This window comes from Geotrypetes seraphini, chromosome 7, assembly GCF_902459505.1.
Source record: "Geotrypetes seraphini chromosome 7, aGeoSer1.1, whole genome shotgun sequence".
Lineage (NCBI taxonomy): Eukaryota > Metazoa > Chordata > Amphibia > Gymnophiona > Dermophiidae > Geotrypetes > Geotrypetes seraphini.
In genome coordinates, this window is record NC_047090.1 from 75,995,624 (window position 1) to 76,020,316 (window position 24,693).

At 41.8% G+C, this 24,693-nt stretch overlaps 1 protein-coding gene across 3 annotated transcripts in view; it reads right to left on the reverse strand.

The window, feature by feature from the left end:
- TM7SF3 (transmembrane 7 superfamily member 3) overlaps positions 1–24,693 on the reverse strand; it is an 85,486-nt gene that overhangs the window by 4,563 nt on the left and 56,230 nt on the right. The window contains exons 6-10 of one of the 3 annotated variants that reach the window (XM_033951686.1): positions 19,294–19,471; positions 15,034–15,120; positions 14,009–14,089; positions 10,922–11,074; positions 5,876–5,976 (exon numbers count right to left, since the gene is read on the reverse strand). In XM_033951686.1, the coding sequence (XP_033807577.1) occupies positions 5,876–5,976; positions 10,922–11,074; positions 14,009–14,089; positions 15,034–15,120; positions 19,294–19,471 (600 nt within the window). The remainder of the gene's footprint in view (positions 1–5,875; positions 5,977–10,921; positions 11,075–14,008; positions 14,090–15,033; positions 15,121–19,293; positions 19,472–24,693) is intronic. The other 2 variants (XM_033951687.1, XM_033951688.1) reach the window with 2 other exon arrangements.

Genomic DNA, 24,693 nt, shown 5'->3' on the forward strand with positions numbered 1-24,693 from the left:
CTCCCCTGCCCCTCCTTCATGCCACTTGGCTTGCAAAGATTTCTTGGAAAAACACCAGAGATCTCCCAACTAGGATACTCCAGATAAGTGAATCATCAACTTTTCTGTACAAGAAATTTAAACAACAACTGGAAACAAGTATATATTAAATATCCACTGTACGGAAAAAAAAGATCAGGATCTACAAGCTGTAACAAAAGAAGCTGACCTGGATATTATAAAGAAACAAACATATTGCTATAACTAATCTCAGGAAAGACAGAGTAGGAAGAAAGGTGGGGGGGGGAGTGAATGATACTATATTAAAAAAAATATTGAAGCAACATAATTGCATAACTTATTAGGCAAGGTGGAAGCACTGTGGATTAATTATAGAGAGAGTAAATGAACATGTTTACACTGGTGTGATAGACAAGACTTCCCTAGCAGGCAAGCATAGATTTCATTTAAGACATTCACAACATTACTAGGAAAGGAGAGGAGCTACTGATAGGACGTCAATTTGACAGATGGGGCCAAATTCAGTAAAAGGTGCTCAAACTTCAGTTTTCTCAGGGCTGCATTATGTTCAGGAGAGTTCCTCACCTGATTTATTTGTATTTTTAAATAATTATTTCCACCCTATTTGGTTCTTGGAATTTTTGCATTGAACATCCTGGACCCCTGAGGAAGAAGTGTTTTTCGAAACACGGACCATGTCGGGTCCAGCACGCCTTATAACAAGAACCAGCCTTTGGATATTATTATAATTTTTATTGCTTTTATTGATGCTATCATACATCTTTTTTATGACTTAGATTGAATAAATTCCTGCACCTTGTACATGTTCTACAGTTTTGTTCTGGTTTTTTGCTGAAACTTCAGTGCCAAAAACAAATCTTAGCAATGAACAGTATTCTACAAAAGGGCACTTTGGGATGGGTACCTTTTACACAGTAGAATAGTGCATAGCACCGGGATCTACATGCAACTTTGGGCAACAGAATTTACACCAACTGAGACCAGGTGTAAGTCCCATTGTTTAAGGTAGGCACATATTAGAGAGCTGCACGAGAACCACGGGAATCCCCCGGAGTCCAAAGGGATCCCACAGGGATGGGTCATCTTTGTTCGGGGATCCAGTAGGAATGGTACCTTCCTCAGCATCAGGTTCTTCCATGTAGCTGCACTCACTGCTTTTTTCAGGCCACCGGCCGTGTTTCTTCCACCATGCTAACGGCAGCTGACTCAGACATGTTTTGCATCAGAGGGATGCAAACACGTCAGAGAAGGCTTCAGGTCAGCTTCCAGTAGCATGGAGGAGCGAAGGACTACTGCCACCAGCCTGAAGAGAAAATCCGGCAAGATGCTGCATATGTTGGGACACATGAATATTAGGACCAGCTTTTGGATCTAATTATTGTATTTATTTATGCCAAATATGCTTTTATGATTTTTATTGATTTTATTGAATAAATTCCTGCACCTTGTACATTTCCCTGCAGTTTTGGTTTTTAAAGCTCCCATGGAGGCATGATTCTGGCATAGATTTTTAGGCACTGGTAGGTGCTTTTATCTTTACTGTTTTTCACCGTTTTAAATGGCGTTTCTTAATTAACAGGCGCCAGTAGGGTGCCCGAGTTTACAGAAAGGCGCATAACAAGATGCCTGCACAAATCCAAATTGTTCCCATTTAGCACCCAATTTAATTGCCACTAATTGGCTTGTTAGCTAATTTAGTTGTGAACGCATCTTGACATTAAGTGCAATTTTACATGTTGAAATTTGTGCGCCATTTATAGAATCTGGGAGATATTGACTAGGATGTCCCACATGGGAGGGAGTACTCGTGAAGCTGGGACTTATGAATATGGGGTTTCTAATGTTGTAATGGGAGATACTGGGTATGAACCTTTTTGTTAGGAAGACAAATAAAATTGAACAAAGGCTACTACTGTTTGCCAAAGTAGCTGAAAAAAAATAAGAAAAGGTAAGAAGAGATGTTAGCATTCACAAACTGAAGATGACAGAAAGAGGAAGACAAAATATCTAGAAAAAGAGAAGCTGTGGAAGCAGTCAGGAAAGCAAACACACAAGACTTTAAAGATATGGTTATAGGAGGGTCGGGAAATAAGATGGCGATTTGAGTGGACGTGTGTGTCCCACTATAGAGGCTTAACTTGTCTTTAAAACTTTTTATTTACATACCAATTCAATGCCTAAGAGAAGGGGAAGGCAGAGAAATATCCCTCTTCCTCTGTTAGCGACTTCGACACCGCGTCAGTCTGCAATTACAGCTTTTGCAGTCCCGACGGTGTTGGGTGTGTCTGCAGCTGAGCCCCAGGAGCAGCCCAGCATGGAAAGCGAGACTTCACTGAGCCCTTTGGGACCTGACTCTCCCCCTCCTCCGGGAGAAGCAACTGAAGTCGGCCTTCGTTTGGAGGGACCTCGGGAGCAGCCGAGAGGAGAGGAGACATCGTTGCCTGTGATCCCGGAGAGGATTGCCGAGGGAGGAGGAGCACTGCAGTCGAGCGGTGGTGAGTTTGGGGGAAGCGAGACCCAGGAAAGAGAATGGGATCCCGGGTTACCTCAGCTCAAGCCACTCGTGAAACCGGCAGTGGTTACTCTGGACTCACTATGGGGAGCTATAGAAAATCTTCAGACAGTATGTATGGGATTCATATCTCTCATGGCTGATGTTTCAAATAAAGTTAAAAAATTGGAAACAGACTTTCAAGATCAAACGAAGCAAGTTGAGGATATTCAAAAATCTATAATAGAGATTAAAACTGTGAATAAACAGCAAGCAATGGATAAAGTTTTCCTGCTTCGCAAAATTGAAAATTTGGAAAATCAAAAATAGGAGTTTAAATTTAAGGTTTTTAAACTTTCCAATGTCTAAATTTAAAACTCCTAGAGAAATTTTTAAAGGACTTTTTAATTTCTATATTAAAAATTACAGAACTGAATATACCACATTTGCAAAAGATTTATCTAAAAAGAACAGTAAAGGAAATTGATACAACAACTGAACAAGAATTATCAGCACTTTTGGAATCATCAAATCTTGAATTGTCTGGACGAGCTACTTAGAAGAGGGCCTAAAAGTACAGAAAGCAAAGCTCAACAGAACTTTGCTTCAGTATTCATACCCCTGCTTGCCACCCAAATTTTGAGTGTAATCAGCCATACAGTTCACACTGATAGACCATTCAGGGAAGAACTGCAGTTTGATTAGGTCTTTAAACTGAAAATGACCTCAAACGATGTCCCTTCCAGTCTGTACATATGCAGCATCTAACATCTCTTCCTCTCCCAAAAAAGATCCCATATCCCTGTCCCATGTTTTCTTGAATTCAGACAGTCTGTCTCTACCACATCTACCGGGAGACTATGTCAGGCATCTACCATCCTTTCTGTAAAAAAGTATTTCCTTAGATTACTCCTGAGCCTATCGCCTCTTAACTTCATCCTTTGCCCTCTCACTCTGGCATTTCCTTTCAATTGAAAGAGACTTACCCCATGCGTATTTATGTCACGCAGGTATTTAAACATCTCTATCATATCTCCCTTCTCCCACCTTTCTTCCAAAGTGTATATATACAAAGATCTTTAACTCTGTCCCCATACACCTTATGACACAGACCACTAGCCATTTTAGTAGCCTTCCCCTGGACCAACTCCATCCTGTTTATATTTTTTTGAAGGTGCAGTCTCCAGAACTGCATACAATATTTTAAATGAGGTATCACCAGAGTCTTATACAGGAGCATCAACACCTCCTTTTTCCTACTGGCCATTCCTTTCCCTTTGCACCCAAGCATTCTTCTAGCTTTTGCTATTGCCTTTTCAACCTCTTTGGCCACCTTAAGGTCATCAAATACTATCACGCCCAAGTCCTGCTCCTCTTTCATGCATAAAAGTTCTTCACCCCGAAACTGTACTCTTCCACATTATTCGCTATGTGGTGGTCCATTTGTTTGGATGAAGTACATACTGTGGTTAAAAGCAAGTGTAAAATTGTCTCTTTATGGACAGAGTAAAGGTTTCACAGTCCAATTTCTAAGACTTGCCCACGAATCAGGGAATAAAATCCAGTAGCCATGGACTGCTGGTAACCTGGATTTGATTCTCAGATTCATGAGTAAATCAGTCTCTTGTTACTGTTAAGATTAGAAACACCACCATATACACCAGGGCTGCCCAAGTCCGGTCCTCGAGATCTACTGCCAGGCCAGATTTTCAGGATATCCACAATGAATATGCATTTGAGAGATTTGCCTGCACTGCCTTCCTGGTATGCAAATCTCTCATGCATATTCATTGTGGATATCCTGAAAACCTGGCCTGCCAGATCTCGAGGACCGGACTTGGGCAGCCCTGATATACACAATTAATAATGCCTCCCTAGATCTCTTCTATTAATACAGATCCATGCTCATGCATAGGGTTAGCATATGGCTCCAGAAAAAGGATGACGGATTGAGACATCCGGGTTTTACTTCCAGTGCTTTCAAAGGAAATAAAACCTGGATATCTCAATCCGTCCTCCTTTTTCTGGAGTCATATGGTAACCATACGTCATGCAGCTAATCAGCAAGGCAAGAAATTGGTTATTTAACCAAGGTATGCTACAGGTGTGTTGGGTCACTTCTGAATTCTGGATGTCTGAGATAATCACCCCATGCCCTGACCCCCTAAACATTAACATAAGGAAACTACATTTTGGATGAAAAGATAAAGCCCTACTATGACGTTTCATAGTTTATGGTGTGTGTTTTTTTAAAACTGTACTTACATCTATATAATTATATACATATTATAATACACATATAATTATATTATATAATATAATTTAATTTATATCATTTTATTGAAGGACATAATTAAATAGAATATAAATAGAATTTCATTTCAAATAGATTCACAATTATGATATTTTCATACATATTTCTATCATTCCTCCAAAATATATTTCCATATAACCCATATCAACCCCCCTACTCCCTCACCCCTTTCCTTCCCCCCTCTTATTAACATTGTATTGAAGTAATTGATCAAATTATAATAAATAATGAGGGAAACGCATACAGAATATGGCTCAGTATTCTTTCTAATCCCTGTCTGTATTACATGTGCTGTATCTGGGGGGAAGCCAGAGGTAGCTAGAAGAGATGGTGCAGTTTGCTAGGTGGAATAGTTCATGAGTAGCTGGAGCAGTTTAGGGGGGTGTTGAGAGAGTAGGAAATGAGAAGAAGCAGAGAGTTTGAAAGTAAGAATTCCCCCCCCCCCAACTGTCAATGTCATCTTATGTATTTAAACTACAGAAACAAACTGATGTTTCCATGGAAACACAATGAGCCATTTTTGGAAAGTTTAATTCTCTGGAACCCCCAATCCAACTTGGCCATTTTAAGTTTTCCCTCCCCATGCACAGTTTCATCCCATTCTGTTAAAATGTTTTCAGTTATTTTGTTGATGGAAACAAAAACAAAAAAAACATGAAAAAATACACTGTATTTATCATTGTACTTTATAAATTGAATTTTCATGTTTTTATGTGTCAGTGTATAATAAATTATCTCCAGAACATCTGTATCCACAGTTTGTTTTCATCGGTGAATTGTTTTCACTGTGGATAATTGGGTCTCTTCATTTTTCTTTGTTGTGTTTCAGTTATTTTGTCAACAGATTCAACCCCTTCTGTATAATTTTCTCCAATTTTCATTGGGTTGGAAAGCAAACACCCACACAAGCAATTCAGTATAATAATTAAAAAAAAAAATCAACCACCCTAAACACCTCACCTGCGATTACTGGATCCTTTAATACTATAATTCATTGCAATTAAAAAAAAAAACACAAAAAACCACCCCCCAAAAAACATACTACTTACAAATCTTAGATAAGCAAAGAATGCTAAAGGAACCACCATAGCTATACAGGTAAAAGTAAGCCAGAAAACGGTATCATCGTGAAAGACTTTAACTTCACCTGCAACAAAGGAAAATTTGATCATCAAGGACAGTCGAGTTCACAATTTGCAACTTCTCTGAACATTATGTTGTACAATGTTATATATTAGGTCAGTGCTTCTCAATAGAATCTCCCATGCAATGTTACACATGAGAGATTTGCATAATGATGAGGGTAGTGCATGCAGATCTCTCATATGCAAATTCATTGTGTATATCCTGAAAATCCAACTGGCAGGGTATACCACAAGCACTTGGTTGAACAGCACCTTACTAGGTCCTTTACACCTGCCCAAGAGATGCAAATAGGTCAGGAGTTTGGGAATTTCTAATATACAAGAAACATTTCATATAATGGAGGCAAGCACGCATGCTAATCTGTCATGTGTGTGAGTAAGGGCTGCATTATATAGTATGTGTCTGTGAAGTGCCTAGCAGTATAAAAATGCTAATACAGTACTCCCCCAATATTCACAGAGGTTCCGTTCCAGGAACCCCTGCGAATTTTGAAAAACCGCGAATACAGTTTTTCATGGGGAAGACTAAAGAAGGCAGCAGGAGAGCAGCCAGAGCACCTTGGGGCATGCCGGGAGGGGGGGGAATAAAGGCTTGTGTAGTTGCTGCTGCATGCACCTGATCTGTTGGCAAAGAGGGCAGCGGGAGAGCAGCCGGAGCGCTGCAAGTGCAGGAAATCACTCGCAGTATGCTCCGACCGCCTCTTCCTGCACTAAGTCAGGCCTTATCCAATCAGGAGCTGCGTGTCAAAGCAGCTCCTGATTGGATAAGGCCCAACTTAGTGCAGGAAGAGGGGGTCGGAGCATACCACGAGTGATTTCCTGTACTCACAGCGCTCCGGCTGCTCCTGCTTCTCCCGCTTCCCTCTCCTTGTCGGCAGTTCATGGTTGGAAAATACTGTGTATGACCGCGAACGACCGAGGGAACACTGTATTCATTAGAAATATCCTAACTACCGTAGTTTGAAACCTTTGAAAGGCCAAAACTGAATACCACTGTTTTTTGTTAGAGGAGTGCCCAATCACCTTTATTTATTTATTTAATTTTCTATAACGTTCTCTCAGGGGAGGGCAGAACAGTTTACATGAATTTATTCAGGTACTCAAGCATTTTTCCCTGTATGTCCCGGTGGGCTCACAATCGACCTAATGTACCTGGGGCAATGGGGGGATTAAGTGACTTGCCCAGGTCACAAGGAGCAGCATGGGTTTGAAAACTGAACTAAAGAATCACAAGAAGGCAGAATTCATCACCGTTCCCATGGATAACTGCGGGAAACCATCCCATGTCATTCTTTAGTTTCTATCTCAACCTCAGTCCTTCTACACCAGCATTCTTTAATGCAAGGCTTGAGGGTCAGTGGCTGTGCCCATTCATACTCCGATTCATCCCCCTCTCCTTCAAGAATGACATGGGGATGGTTTCCCACAGTTATCTGCCAGGATGGGAACGGTGATGACTTCTGTCACCATGTCATTCTCTACCCACAACTTTAGGGTGCTGAAGCTGTAGCTTAACCACTGTGCCATACTCTCCCCCTAGGATTTGAGACACAAAATTCAGCCAATGCCAAGAGTGTGTTGAAAAAAAAAAAAAGCGCCTCCGTTACCATTAACGGGTGCTAGAATAGATGTGTGTGTCTTTCTTTCTTTCTTTCTCTCTCCTTGGCCGCTTTCTGTCTTTTTTTGTCTCTCTTTCCTCGGCTGTCCACCACCACCCCTTGCCTGATCCCCCTGTCCAGCAGTAGGCCTTCTCCCTTCCTATTACCTCCCCCCCTATCCAGCAACACCCCTTCCCTGCTTCCCCTTTCCAGCAGTAGGCCTTCTCCCTTCCTTTTACCTCCCCCCCTGTCCAGCAGCACCTATTACCTGATCCCCCTGTCCAGCAGTAGGCCTTCTCCTTTCCCTGCTCCCCCTGTCTAGCATCCGCTAGCCCGGGCAGCCTCGGGGCTTTTGCTAGGCAGGCCCACCTTGCATTATCGAAGTGGGCTAGCCTAGCAAATGCCCCGCAGCTGCTGCGTTTGCTGGTCGAGGGGTGAGAAGCGTCCCGGGATTGCAGGAGTCAAACCGCCGCTGAAATCACCATCGCAAAGGAATGATATGTTGGGAATGTTTTTTTTGATTCAAGGTTACAGGGCAAGGGTAGTATATGTTGATTTTTTTTTTCTTTTTTAAAGAAAAAGTTTCAGGACAATGTGTGAGAGAAGCTACATGTTTGTTCTGGGACCTTGCACTAAAATTTATCCTCTGAGACCAGACAGGTCAACAGTAAAAACACACAAAATATTAATTGAAATTAAAACAAAGACTGTGCAGAAGGCAGAATATATCAGTCAACTAGGCAATGAGCTCTTTAAATGAAGCACTTGGGCCCAGTGTCAGAACTAGCTGCTGGTGGGCATGAACCAGGGAAACTCCAGAAGAAAGGTTGACCTAATGAAAAACACATATAGGAGAATGCACGTGACCTAAAACGACAAGCCTCAAATTACAAAAACAGCACCACTGATAACTCATACTAATCAGGGAATCACTGTTCCAACTTTTACACTACTTCCAGTAACTAGAAGGTGATTTCAATCCCCTTAGTTATAGAAACCGATTTCTCTCACTGTTGCCTGCTAGAACTGCCTCTCACTTCCTTCTAACTTACCCTGCAAATCATGGGCAAAACGCCTCAATTACCTTGACTAGGCCTCAAAAAGTCTGCTCCACATTCTCACGATATAGAACTTAAGAATCTAAACCTATATTATACTTCTTCACCTCATTTGCATATATGACATAAAAAGAAGATCCCCCCCCCCAAAAAAAAAAAAAACCACCCATGGATGAGATCCTAACATACTGCATTACAGCCTCATTATACTACTCTTGGTTGATATTTATTCCCTAGGGAAAAGGGCAGGAAAACCAGACGATATGCAGATTTTGTGAATATGAAGTAGAGGCAACAAAAAATTGTACTCTTCTCTATATCTTGTTTTGGCCCCAACACACTCTCATCCCCCACACTTAAGTGAAGAAAAAAATATTTAAGAGGAAAGAATACTCTAGAAAAGTGGTCCAAGGAGGCAGAATTAGATCAACATCAGACATTTCTTAATTGGAAGGGTTGTAGGTGAATGAAATGGCCTCCTGAGGTTGGTAATGGAGACAGTGACTCTTTTCAAAACCAGGAATGTTCTGCTCATCCTATGCTATTATGAATTTTGTCAAAAGGTCCACTGGAGTTGGATCTTCCACTTCAGGTAGTTGAGGCCAACAACGTGCTCGATTTTAAGAAGAAAAAAATGGGACAAACATGTGGGGCCACTTCGAGGGAGTGTTTAGGGGGGAGGGTTATTTGAATGGGCAGACTTGTTGGGCCGATGGCCCTTTTCTGCCGTCATACTATATGTTTCTATGTTTGCTATGTTTCTATGCCCCATTACATGTGAGCAGTTTCTTGTATAAGATAAATATTTAGAATGCTTGATTGAAGACATGTAAACAGTATGTGTTCAATGGACTCAACCTCCCAGAGTGCTTGGCTATACCCAGAATGCTTGGCTGCAGCCTGGGGTTATAGCCTGCCCTTCTTCAGCTTCTGGGAGAAAAAGAATCCATTTTGTGAGACACTACATGGCTGTATAAAACCTTAGGACAAGGATTGTCTCCTCACCAAGTTTTCACCCTTTATTTCTGATAGAATAATACAACTTAGGTCCATTGACTAAGTCAGGAGCACAGTATGGTATGTGGGTACACTCCCAGCTTCCTTGTACATAGGACATGCTGATCGAGTATGGAGATTCTGTAAGAACTAAACTGCCTTGAAATCTTCAGAATTGTAAGTGCTTATTCTTTGCTTTATGTTTTTAAAGAAGTTTGTTCAAAAGAATACAGAGTCTAGCTTGATAGCACTAAGGTTACAGAATTAAAAGGGTTTAACTGACTGGAACCCTTAGGAAAATTGCCAGTCTAACACAGTGAGAATCTGTTGGCAATCCCTGCTTAACAGTGAAAACTTGTCAGTAAAGACTTCAGGAGTCTTTTAGCATTGCAGCAGATTTTCTGTTGGGATACAAAACTTGGGAGCTGAATACACAGATCAGGATTATGCTTTAACCAGTTTGGACAAGGCAGGCAAAAGGACTGGAACTGGGGAGAGTTGTGTTCAGGCTGGCTGGCTTTCTCTCCTACATGCTGCAAATATCTTTCATACTCTTCTAATCTTAAAAATTTCAAACACACTAAATAGTGGAAGTATACATTTGGAAAAATGTAATTTAACTGGAAGGGGGGGAGAAGGTGGGCAGGCAAATTCCTGGTAAGCCCCTAAAGTTCTGGAAAATGCCTAATTTAGTTTAAAAACACAAAAACAACAAAAAGTGCAAGTGATAATTTCAGAAGTTCTCATCTAAATAGTGGGAGATTATTCATGCTTCTAAAATCAAATATAAACCAACAAAGCGGCACAAAGAGCCTCAAGAATAGGGACAAAGATGACTTTAATGTGTGTGACCTGACATGGTCAATGTGTGTGAAGCCTGCATCAGGGGTCTATGAACTACACTGTCCCTGTCTCAAGGAATTGAAAGGTAGTAAAGTCTCATACAACTTAATCACCGATATTGGAGTATCACAAAATGAAATAACACCACACACAGCATTGCTACCTTTCAACTCCTTAAGACAAGGAGGGACAGTAATTCATAGACCCCCTGATGCAGGCCTGCTTCAGGCCAAAAAAGACATGCTGTATGAAGTCACACACATTAAAAGTAATCTTTATTCCTATTCTTGAGGCTGTTTGTGTTGCTTTGTTGGTTTATAATGGTTTCTTTGCAGTAAAATTTAAATCAAACTAGAGAATGAAAAACCTTCACATACTTAACAGCTGCTAAATGTACATTTCCAGAATAAACTGTGGATTCTAGATTTTAAAAAAGGAGCATCATAATTACCTACCTATTGGTGTAAAAAAAACCAGAGATGAGATCAGGAATCCTAGAACCAGTCCTACAATCACCATACAGAGAAAGACGCAACCAAACCGCCACCAATATGCCACAAAGAGAAAGCCTCCAGCAACTCCAGTTACTACAGTCAAAACCAAACGAACTGCAAGAAAAAGGAGGAAACAGTTACACTTACAGGAGACAGGAGGTTAATGCCCAAAATTTTTGGGCCACTAAGTCTTAGAATTTATAATCCTAGAGAAACATTTTGCAGCTCTTTATGGCCAGTGGTCCTTTTTCTTCAAGAAACAGAATCCAGTCATCAGATCTAAAAGAAACAAATCCTTAATAGGCTCATTGTCCTTTTTAAGAACATATAAACAGCCAGAACAATGGTCCATTTAGCCCAGTTTCCTGTTTCCAACAGTGGCCAATCCAGGTCACAGTACCTGGCAGAAACTCACATAGCATTCCATGCTACTAATCCAGGGCAAGCAGTAGCTTCTCCCATGTTAACCCTACTATTACCCCACACTGAGGGGATAAAAGTAATGGAACACATACTAAGCAGGAAATCACATTGGTTGAACTGACATTTTAAGGGCTGTTGGAGGTGCATTTGTTTGTATATACACTGTGAAATCAAATAAACCACACCAAAAAGTTGTCGTCATCATCTTCCACAACTCGGCCAATTCTTATGAAATTTAGTGCATTGTGTCCTGAATGAAATTGATGTAAAATGTTGTAAATATTTACCACTGCACTACAACACTACCTTGTGAAAATGAATTGTGAACTGAATAAAAACACATCAAAAAAGTTTTATGGCATATCTTGAAGAAAAATTTAAAGTCAAAAAGCAATTTTTCAATTAAGTATTAGTATGCTCCCTTTGATGAGATGCTGTTTAAGGTCTTCGACATCAGATATCGATGTCTGGTAGATGTGTTCCTGTTATCAGACTCCCAGATTCGGTAGTCAACTGGGTTTAGGTCTGGTGAATTTGCAGGCCAGAGGTCTGGACCAATTAAGTTTGGGGTCTCCTAATGTAGCAGTTCTACGGTGTCCTTTGCTCAATATGCTAGGGCATTGTCTTGTTGCAAGATAAAATAGTCTCCCAATATGTGACGGATTGCTGGCAACAGCTTCTGTGTCAAGAGGACATCCTAGTAGTATGCACTGTTGATCAGGATCAATGAAGAACAATCTGTGAATCCAAGTTTCAAGATTGTGATCAAAACCATGACTGATTGGCTGAAGGTCGGGCGGGTCCGTAGAATACATTTGGCATGAAACTTACTCTTCAGTGTTGTTGAAGACACGTACAGGCGATCAATCGGTTGAGCTACTGTAAATATCTTTTCATCTGTGCTCCAGGTACTTGGTCAAAAGCTGATGTCTCCCAGATTTACCTCTCCACACCAGATATCTCTACGGGAGTTCAGGCCTGAATTTCAGCCTGCCTGTCCGACAATACCGCTTGGATGTCTCACCGCCATCTCAAACCGAATATGGCTAAAACTGAACTCCTTATCTTTCTGCCTAAACTCGCCTCCCCCCTCCTACCATTCTCTATTTCAGTGGATAATGCTATCCTCCTCCCTGTCTCATCGGCTCGCAACCTTGGGGTGATCTTTGACTCCTTTCTCTCCTTTTCTGCTCAGATCCAACAGACTGCCAAAATCCTGTTGTTTCTTCTTCTATAATATTATCAAAATCCATCCTCCTTTCTGAACACACAACCAAAACCCTTGTCCATGCTCTAGTCACCTCTTGCTTAGACTACTGCAACGTACTTCTCTCGGTCCTCCTGTGTGCCCACCTCTCGCCTCTTCAATCCGTTCAAAATGCTGCTGCGCGACTCATATTCCGCGAGAGCCGCTATTCTAACATTACCCCTCTCCTCAAGTCACTTCATTGGCTTCCCGTCCATCTCTGAATACAGTTTAAACTCCTCTTGCTGACTTACAAGTGCATTCGCTCTGAAGGCCCCATCTCTCTCTTCACTTCTCTCCCCCATGCTCCTCCCCGTGATCTCCGTTCGTCAGGCAAGCCCCTCTTATCTGTACCCTTCTCTTCCACTGCCAACTCCAGACTCTGACCCTTTTTTCTTGCGGCGCCGTATGCCTGGAACAGGCTGCCTGAATCAATACGTCATGCTCTCTCCCTAGCAGCGTCCAAATCCAAGCTAAAAGCCCACTTTTTAAAATCTGTTTTCAACTCCTAACTCCCACTCACTGCTGTCAGATACCTATACCCACTGTATCATTTCCTCTACCATAATCTCCCCAACCCCAAAATGTCCCGTCTAAATTAGATTGTAAGCTCTTCTGAGCAGGGACCGTCTTTGTATGTTAAAATGTACAGCACTGCGTACGCCTTTCAGTGCTTTAGAAATAATAAATAGTAGTAGCAGTAGTAAAGTTAACTCTTGGGCACAATGCTTTTTAAGACACTAATTTCAGATCATCATGAATTATCCTAACCACAGTTGCCTTCTATTTGGCGAGTTGTTCAGTGTGCGTTTGTGGCATGTCCTCCTGGCTCAGTATAAGATCGTGTACAACGCCAATGTGCTCTTGTGTGCGAATTGAGAGCGGTCATCCGCTGCCTGGCTTACAATCCACAGTGGCCATTGCTCAGAACTTGCGTAGCAGTCCATCAAGGCCAGTTTTGTTCCAACTCTTCTGTAGGAACTCTTTCAACAATTGTAGACTGCTGTAACCTTTTAGCGGTACCAAGTTCTTTATCAGAATTCGGTCTTCTGCAGTGAAAATCATTTTGATACAGAGACTGTTTACAAACTATCATCAGCTTCTGCACATATCCCATAGCAACAAGTTAGTGTTGTGGTGCGGTGGGAAATATTTACAACATTTTACATCATCTTCATTCAGGACACAACTTACTAAATTTCATAAAAATCGGTTGAGTTCTGTGGAAGATACAACAAAATACATTTTGCAGCGTTTTCTTTCGGTTTACAGTATTAGTACATTAGCGTAAGAGATGGATAAAAGCAAAACAGGTAAGGTTAAAAATTAAAAATGTTATTACTTATATTAAGTTTGCTAGCAGATTTTGTTCCACTTACTGTCATAGTTGAGACTGGTTACTCTGGTAATGAGAACAAAGAATAAGAAACCCACAAAAACAAATCCCATGAAAAAAAAGCCTGCAAGAAATGAAATTAAAAAAAAGGTAGTTCAGGAAACAAACCTCAAATCACTAATAAGAATACAACAATTCTTTCCTTCCTGTTAAATTGAGTTAACGCTGCACAAAAGGACCTGATATGAACCTCGATGGTATCACAACTATTTACTATGCCTAGACCCTTCCTTCAGTGGTGTTTTTAGAGACCAACATTTTCTCCCTCCTCTTAACCATGTGGAATATTTTGGATTAGAAGATCTGCCAGATAAGGTCAAGGTACTTCTGTGATTTTGACTCTTGTGATTGCTTTTTTATACATATATATTTTTTATAAATACTATAATAAATAATCACCACAAAAAAATGTACCATAACTAAGAAAAAAAATTCCTCTTTTTGCAGGTAATCTTATCCTGGATCTTTTATCCAGGCAGTTTCTACACCTTGTAGGTGAGTTTCCACTAAATGCACATACTTTTTGTTTGGGGTTTTCCTACTGTCTGTTTCCCTAGATATTCTCTACTCTCCGGCATTCATCAACTGTTATGTCCTATTGATTTAGGTAATTGACAAATATGCTGAGTTACCGAATGACTTGCAATCTGGAATTATGTTGATGCACCAAATTTATCCTTCCACTTTTAATTGTTTAATTCTTACTCAACTGATTATTGAAACAAATTTTTCTGACCCTAGTCATAAGAACATAATAATTGTCATACTGGGACAGACCGAAGGTCCATCAAGCCCAGACCGAAGGTCCATCAAGCCCAGTATCCTGTTTCCAACAGTAGCCCATCTAGGAAACTAAGTACTTAGCCAGATCCCTTTTATTTCTTTTTCTCTCCTATTTGTTGGCTCTATTTATACAGTAGTTTTGGCTCTCGTTTCCTTTGTCCAAATAACCAAGCACATCAAATATTAGGCACTGCAACTATTAAACTTTGTTGTCCTTCAACATACCTGTTTTCAAAAACTTGTGTCCAAAGAGACAAACAAAAAGGCCAGCCACAGCAATAATTGTGAAAAATATTTTGGTGGAAATTTTTCCTAGAAGAAAACAAACCAAAAACACTTTATTAAAGTTCAGGTGACTACTGAAAGATACAATCAAAGAAGTGTGCTTGCTGCTCTTGAGGTGGGCGGAAAGGGGGGAGGTTGAGGATTCTATTGTTTCCAGGGTTGGGAGTCTTTCGGATTCTCTTCCCTTTTGGATTATGATTCAATTTGGGAAAGGGTTTGGGTATTGGAGGAGTTTTGGGAGGGTTATGTTGAAATTTTATTTCTCAGTCAGTATTATACGAATCCACATTTGCTTGCTTACTATGTTCTAGTTATGTCACTGTGTACTTTGACTGTTTGCTGATTTTATAACTTTTATATGTCAAGTTCCAATGGCATTTCTTAGCGGGGGGGGGGGAGGGGGAAGGGAAGGTTTTTGGATGTTTGTGATTTGTACAATGATCTGCTGTTCCATGTTCTTGTTGGTATGTAGCACTTTGTAATCTGTTTTTATTAAAACATCCAAGAAACTAAGAATAGTTTCATTCCATAATACGACGTGGACATCTTTTTTATCTCCATCTATTCAGGTGGTCTAATTAAGCCCACAATTGCACCATCTCTGAAATACTCAAGTCAAAAGTCTTTATTCTGCTAGTTAACTACATAAAAAACATCAGTCAGCAAAGCTATGCAGCTGTGAGGCAGCTTGAACAAATGTGATATAGGTTGAAATAAGTCAGATATAAACTTTTCAGTACCGAAGACTGTCTACAGCAGTGTTTTTCAACCTTTTTACACCCGTGGACTGGCAGAAATAAAAGAAATTATTTTGTGGACCGGCATCGGTCCGCGGACCAGCGGTTGAAGAACAGTGCTACAGAGCCCCCTTCAGTTAGTACCAAAGTAATCGAACAGCAAGCACTAAAACAGAAAAATAGGAAGGGGGGACTAACATTTCTGTTCTGTCACAAACTTATCTGAAACCCAGCAGCAGCAGCAACAGGATTAAGGAAGAGAGGGAACATAAAAGTAGCCATTCAGAAGCCTGACGCCAGCAGCCAATGAGCAATGGGCTCAAAGGTCAAAGCCCCGTTTAGCTGCTAGTCTCGCATGACCTTCATTAACGGCAATTGTATTTCACGTTTTCTAGGGCTCCCTGTGTGTAATGTAGTCGTTTTCTGGCGCCACACACAACATGGTAGCTAGTCTCAGACTGACGTCATCGTCTACGACCGCATGGGATCAGCTCCTGACGTCAGAGCTCGTTCCCGAGAGAGCATGGCGGCGCTGTGGTTGTGCTTTCCTGCAGCTGGGCTCTTCGGAAGAGGAACCCGAGTTGTGACTGTAAAGCGGTCTGTGAGAGTTCTGCGGAGACGCCCTATCCAGGTGCTACTTCCTGAGGAGGAGGTGGTCAAGCCAATCATAAGCCTGCTGCCAGCAGGAAATTTAACCGCCGACTCTATCTCGCCAGCCCTGCGCGGACTGGCAGAAATTTTCTGCAGACCGACACCGGTCCATGGACCGGCGGTTCAAGAACAGTGGTCAACAGGATGTCCCAATTTTTTTTTTAATATGAAAAACATCCAGATGTACTCAAAGCAACAGCACTGGCTCTGCATCTCTATCACAGTGCATGTTAAGATAATTTAGGCTGAAAGATGAGAGGGAAGACTGTCATTGCTGTTACAGTAAACTTTCTCTACTCATATTAGAGCAGAATGGGAGGTTAAGACTGGACCTTCAGCCCCTTAACCACACAAGGGAGAAAAATCCCCACCATCTCAGAGCTCATATTCAATAAGCCAGCATCTGGGTAAAGTTTTCCTGAGAGTTTAATCAATTGTATTCAGTGGTCAGACTTACTGGTGCTGGATGTCAGATTTAGGCTAGTGTTGTCCATTTATTTATTTTAAAATTTCTATACTGTTTTTTCCAAAACGGTTAAAAAAATGTTACATACATAAAATATTAAAGATCAGAACAAAATTAGAACAAAACAAGCAGATTCAATCTTTACATTAGAATAGTTGTGTTTTTAACATTTTCCTAAATGAGTTCTTATCTCTACATTTCGAATTTGGCCAACAAGGCTATTCTATAACAAACCCCAACCATCTGTATTTGCCTAGGTAAATTCTCTGGCCAAATTACATAGAAATTGACCTATCTGGTCTGCCTAAACATGCCATCTACTATCCCCTCCTCTCCGAGATCCAATGTACTCGTCCCAAGCATTCTTGAATTCAGATATACTTCCTGTCTCTACTACCTTCACCAGAAGGTCATTCTAAGCATTCATCATCCTTTCCGTGCAAAAAATATTTTCCGAGGATACTTCTGAATCTATTCTTTTTTAACCTTCATCCAGTACCCCTTTATTCCATAGTTTCCTTTCAAATTAAAGACTCGTCTCACGCACATTTATGCCATGTAGATATTTAAAGAAGTTTGTATAAGCCAAGCCTTATGGATATAAACATATATAAATTCTTCAAAACTCTTCATATAAGCACTCTTAAAAGGCCTTGATGGTACCTTCTGTATGTATTAAACTTTTTACCATACAGAATAGCGGCATCCAAAATCGTCATCGGTCCCAAGTTTATATTTTATAACTATATCTTTTTTTTGAATAGAATAAAATACTCATCTTCATCTATGTGGGTGGGGGCAAGCACTCGGACATAGAACTATGTTTCACCCGTAAGGGCTTTATCAAGGAAATCCCCCTTAAGCCTAGCGACTCATGCTCCCCACGTTCATTCGTTTCACGTTCATTCATTCAGAGCATGAGTCGCTTGGCTTAAGGGGGGGATTTCCTTGATAAAGCCCTTACGGGCGAAACATTTCTATGTCAGAGTGCTTGCCCTCACCCACGTAGATGAAGATGAGTATTTTATTCTATTGAAAAAAAAGATATAGTTATAAGATATAAACTTGGGACCGATGACGATTTTGGGTGCCGCTATTCTGCATGGTAAAAAGTTTAATACATACAGAAGGTACCGCCGAGGTCTTTTAAGAGTGCTTATATGAAGAGTTTTGAAGAATTTATATATAAGTTTATATCCATAAGGCTTAGCTTATACATACTTGTTTGAATAGTGGGCCTTTGGACTTGGTACAATGAACAGTAGGAAAAATTACTCTGGGAAGATTTAAACAGTTGTTTCAAGCTAATTGTAGGAAAACATTGCTTAGCTACCTATGGTACACATGCTGAAGGGAAAAAAAGAGATCTGCATTCAGGCTATTTTTTGTTGCTGTCAAGCTGGGGTTTGTTTGTTTTTTTGGGGGGGTTACATTTTTCATTTATATTGCTTGGCTGGGGAAAGGGGGGTGGTCAGGAAAACCTTCTTTGGTTAATGTCAAACAAAAAGTTAGACAATTTATAGAAACAGCTACTTTGTAGAAGATATGAGTTATCCAGATATGGTTGCATATCCATTCTTTTACTCTACAAGAAATGAAACTACAGTGTTCCCCTGCGAATTCGCGGTTCCAGTCATTCACGGTATTTTCCGACCGCGAATGACCGGGCAGGGGAGGCAGGCGAGGGCAGCTGGAGCACCGGCGAGTGAAGGAAATCACTCGCTGTATGTTCCGACCGCCTCTTCCTGTACTAAAGTTGGGCCTTACCAATCAGGAGCTGGATGTCAAACTAGCTCCTGATTGGTGAGGCCTGACTTTAGTACAGGAAGAGGCGGTCGGAGCATACGAGTGATTTCCTTCACTCACCGACGCTCCGACTGCCCTCTCCTGTCTCCCCTGCCTAAAAACCATATTCACGGTTTATCAAAATTCACGGGGGGTTCCTGGAACGGAATCCCTGCAAATTTCAGGGGAGTACTGTATTTTGTCTTCCTGTATACCAAAACTCCTTACCAAAATTCTACAATAAAAAGATGGAAACCTTATTTTCTGCTAGCATTGTTATTAAAGTGAAAGGGAAGAATTCATCGTTATATTTCTTTGGGCAGCTTAGCATTTAGTGCATTCCAAATTAGTTAGCGTCCCTTGATGAATTCCCCCCCTAACTTGACATCAGCTTGTCTGTCATCTAAAGCAAGATTATTATTGCCTGTTTCATGGCGCTTATATCTTAGAGCGACAGCTTGATGCTACCTCCGCATCCTCCGAGGACCCCCACAGTAACCCTTTTGTAGCTTGCCTCTTTCGGCCATGAAGGAATTTTAGAATTTCCTACGCAGCTCTTACCGAGTGTAAAACAGTTATCCATGGTAGCATTGAAGTTACAGACATATGTATGAACTGGTACATAAGCAGCAGATGTATTCAGCAATGGGTCCCGCACAATAACATTGTATATAACTCCTTGGCCCGGAATGGAAGAGAAGGACACAGTACTCATGTCATTGGATGTAAGTCTAACCAACTGAAAGAAAAGAAGATTTCATATGAACCGGGGTTAAAACCAAAAGGGTACCTACCACTAATTACTCAACACATGTTTAAAAAAAAAAAAAGGTCATGGGCATTTCCAAAAGCTTACCTAGTTATCTTCACTTGTGCACCTGCTACCTCTTGGCACTGACAATTGTTTTTAGATAGAATATGGGAAATTGAAATTTAACACCTTCAGGTCAAGCTATATACAATTCCGGTAGTAGTTTAGAACAGGATCTACTGATGGAGCCTATCCAGGAATGCACAAACATTTGGTGGCACATTTGGCAGGAGCATTCATTTGCCAAGAAGCATGGGAAAAAAATGGAGGAAACGCAGCCAATATGTATATAGCAGCTATTTTGCAAGCCTACACAAGAACATAAGAATAGCCTTACTGGGTCAGACCGATGGTCCATCAAACCCAGTAGCCCGTTCTCACGGTGGCCAATTCAGGTCCCTAGTGCCTGGCCAAAACCAAGGAGAAGCAACATTCCACGCTACCGATCCAGGGCAACCAGTGGCTTCCCCCATGTCTTTCTCATTAACAGATCTCTAATGAGATGGCAGCCATAAGTCATTTATAGGATAATTCTCAAAAGTTACTGTGCCCTTAGCATGGTCACTAAACTGGTTCCAGCTGGTTTAGCGTGCCAGTAATTTAACCGGCCGATTATCATAACGGCCTTTTCCGATCATCCTAGCAGTCTCCAACTGCCATGCAAATGTAGAAATATTAAAATGGTAGTAAAAGGAGCACTCTGTGCAATTCTCTGTCATTGCTTGGTGATTCTCTAACCTCGTTGTGTCATCCAAAATTTTTCAACAGCGTCTGAATTGTCTTAGCCTTACCTTCTGACCAGTTCCTAAGTACCGATTGGCTCAGGCACCCTTAGGAAAATAAGGCTTGACAGCTCAGACCCCCCCCCTGCAAATTTATTTTTATCTTTTAGATATTTATATGCCAGTGATTCCCCCTCACACCCTCAACGCCCTCAGCAGAAGGGATGCCCACTCCCTCCTGCCACAGCCACAAAGCTCCGACAGCCCCCCCTCCCAACATTCCCAGCAGGAGGAATGCCCACCCTCTGCTGTTGCCAGGCCCCCAAAACACCCTCTCATGACACTTCCAGCAAGAGTGATACTCACTCACTCTCACTGCCAGGGTTCCCCGCTGCCCCCACCTAGACACCTCCATACCTTTTCCGATAATGGCCGATGGGGGTGTTGGGAATGTGTATCAGGGGGATGGTGCGTCGGGGGGGGGGGGGGTGGCGCATCAGGGGGCTGTGTCGGGGGGGTGTCGGAGGCACCCTGGCGGTGGGAAGGAGTTGGCATCCCTCCTGTCAGGAGTGTGTGTGTGTGGGGGAGTACTGTCAGGGCCCAGTGGTGGCAGCAGGAGGGAGTGGGCACCCTGGCGGTGGGAGCAAGTTGGCATCCCTCCTGTTTGGAGTGTTGGGGGGTACTGTCGGGGCCCAGTAGTGGCAGCAGGAGGGAGTGAGCATCCCTCCTGCCAATCTTAGGTCAGTGTGTTCGTGGGGGGGGGGGGGGAGAAAGACTCTTACTGCTGCTGTCCCTGCCGGTTAATCAGCTGACAGCTGAGCCGGCAGGACTTGGGGCTGGGGTTCAGTTGACTGAAGGCAGGGAAAGCAGCTTTGACAGAAGGGAGGAGCTGTCCTTAGTGATTGCTCTTCTGAGCAAATCACTAGGCACAGTTCCTCCTGCTCTTTACCGGCAATTCTCAGCACAAATAGCGTGCATATAATTTGCAAGTTATTATGCTGAGAATTACATAATAAAAGTTGTTCCCACTAGGGGCACTATATCGACTCGGATTTTACTGGCGAGTTTTAAGAATCTTCCTGTTAGTTCTGCACTGGAGGGTTAAGGAGGATATATCACCCTTATTCTCTCCTGCAAAGTGCAAGAAACAATAAACACTTCAGAACACAAATGTATGAAAGAGTAGGTCTAAATCCCAATGTCAAAGTGTCTCATATAATTATGCATTCCCCTTGTGAAAGATTTGATTTATTTAATTTAATGTACTGTTCTCCCCTAAAAAGTATCAAAGCAGTTTACAATAAAACATAAATATAAAAATAAAAACAGAAGCAGTAAACACAATGAGCAAATTCTCTACTCCATCAGCTAATACAATTGAGAATTACCTGCCAAACAGCCTCAAACCACTCCAGTCCATATGGAGTCTCTTTAATCAAATGCTGCCACAACTAACAAGGCTTTGGCAGCTTTACAAAAACAGAGGTAACTGGCCAATTTGGACATCTCTTTGGGCAATGAGTTCTATAAGAAATATCTGCGCCATTTTTTGGAATAGCCAAGCGATGTCAGTGCATCAGTCTCTTGGCTATTTTGCATGGGGTTTTAGCTAATTTGCATGGCTGAATTGGAAAATGGGCGACTGAGGGGAAAAACACGCAGTGGAGCTGTTTTGTTCATTGGGTCTGCAAAAGTTATCATTGCTAAAGCTGGGAAAACAGGTTTAGTGACAACTGCTGACTTTAGTCCATCTAGCACATAGTGAACTTACAGTCTGATCTGTTTTATCAAACAATATGAGTCTTAGTCAGTGACCAAATTATTACAAATCTGACTGCAGGGATGCATAATGCCCTTTCCCATAAAAAAAAAAAAACTGAAAACTCCAGCTGTTGGGAAGCGAGGCCAATGCCAGTTGGACTTCTACAATCTTGTGTCCCTTATACAGAAGAAATTAGGATGTGCTGGAAAGGACTTTGATGGAAAGTCCAGTAGTTGAAGCAGGGCCGGGGGGGGGGGGGGAGGAGGGGACAAACATTTTTTATGGTCTGAGCTCTGAAAATAACACAGATGGATCAAGACCAAGTATACATTTTTCTTATATCACATTCTTATTTACTATGAATACGGGTCCTGTGTATTTCAGTGGGGGAAGGCAAGGCATCAAAGTGAAACGTAGCAAAAAATATGTTGTAATACTATTGGATTGTTGGTTCAGTAATGATTTGATAATGAATGTGACTGTTGGGCAGACTGGATGGGCCATGCAGGTCTTTATCTGCTGTCATTTACTATGTTAAATTATGTCCTCTAGGTTAACACTGCTCTAGAACTTTTTTTTTTTTTTGGGGGGGGGGCGGAATAGGGGGAGGGAGGGATTTGGATTTAGCTCGTACCCTTTTCAGTAATAGCAAGTGGAGGGAATGATAATTGCTTTACCTATATATATTATCCCTATATTCTTCCAGAATTAACCTTTGATTCCCTTTGATGACAGGAGAGCTACATACTCGGACTGGAGGGGCGTCACCAGTGGGATGCCGCAGGGCTTAGTGCTTGGACCTGTGCTCTTTAACATCTTTATAAATGATCTGGACATAGGTACGACGAGCGAGGTGATTAAATTTGCGGATGATACAAAGTTATTCAGAGTAGTAAAGACGCAGGGGGATTGCAAAGATCTGCAAAGTGACATAATCAAGCTCGAGGAATGGGCATCGACATGGCAGATGAGGTTCAACGTGGATAAGTGTAAAGTGATGCATGTCGGTAACAAAAATCTCATGCATGAATACAGGATGTCCGGGGCGGTACTTGGATAGACCTCCCAGGAAAGGAACTTGGGAGTTCTGATCGACAAGTCGATGAAGCCGTCCATACAATGTGCGGCGGCAGCAAAAAGGGCAAACAGAATGCTAGGAATGATAAAGAAGGGGATCATGAACATATCAGAGAAGGTTATCATGCCGCTGTATCGGGCCATGGTATGCCCTCACCTGGAGTACTGCGTCCAGCACTGGTCGCCGTACCTGAAGAAGTGCACGGTACTACTCGAAAGGGTCCAGAGAAGAGCGACTAAGATGGTTAAGGGGCTGGAGGAGCTGCCGTACAGTGAAAGATTAGAGAAACTGGGCCTCTTCTCTCTCGAACAGAAGAGATTGAGAGGGGACATGATCGAAACATTCAAGGTACTGAAGGGGATAGACTTAGTAAATAAGGACAGGTTGTTCACCCTCTCCAAGGTAGGGAGAACAAGAGGGCACTCTCTAAAGTTGAAAGGGGATAGATTCCGTACAAACATAAGGAAGTTCTTCTTCACCCAGAGAGTGGTAGAAAGCTGGAACGCCCTTCCAGAGGCTGTTATAGGGGAAAACACCCTCCAAGGATTCAAGACAAAGTTAGACAAGTTTCTGTTAAACAAGAACGTGCGCTGGTAGGGCTACTCTTAGTTAGGGTGCTGGTCTTAGACCAGAGGGCCGCCGTGTGAGCGGATTGCTGAGCATGATGGACCACTGGTCTGACTCAGCAGTGGCTATTCTTATGTTCTTATTCACATGTGGTGGGGATGTGATATAGCTGCTGATTTTGCTTATACTGGATCTCTCATTATCAAGGATGGCCCTGTTCAAGAATCTAAATTGAAGATGGAATTTTTGCAAGGGAGTTGGTAAATGGGTAGGCTAGGCATTCCTTATGTGCGTTTATATAAAGCTTAGCCTGTCTTTTTAAGACATATCATGAACTGAGCATTAAAATTAGAAGACACTGTTGGATATGGGAATGGGCACTTTTCTCCTTTACAAGCCCATACAGATAAGATCCTATGGTTAGAGTAGCTGGGTTTAAAAAGATATGGACAAGTTCCTGGAGAAAATTCCATAGTCTGCTATTGGGAAGACATTGAAGAAGCCACTGATTGTGTGGGATCGGTATAGAATGTTGTAACTATTTGGGTTTCTGCCAGGTACTTGTGACCTAGGCTGGCCACTGTGGAACCAGGATACTGGGCAAGATGACCCAGTATGGCTATTATGTTCTTATGAGTGTTTTAAGTGTAATATAATTTTGAGACCCTTACGAAAAGCATGGCATATCCTTTTAGTATAAAACTTTGTGCCTATCGTGAATTTAGTTTTCCCTGGGTTAGACACTGAGGTATTTATAAGTCAAATATATTTTGAGCTCAACGGGAAGACAACAAAATGCATCATAAACAGAAATGACAAGCTCAAGTTATATGAAAGAACCCACAACACCATACCCATCCATCCAACCCCCCCAAAACCAGCCTCCCCTTACCTCCCCCCCCCCCCCACCTCCGGTACACCATTTATAAGATGGGTACAACAAAGAATTTTGTACTTGGTGTCCAATGTCAGCAAAATAGTACAATATAGCTTTTTGCCAATCTATTGCAATGAGAGATTT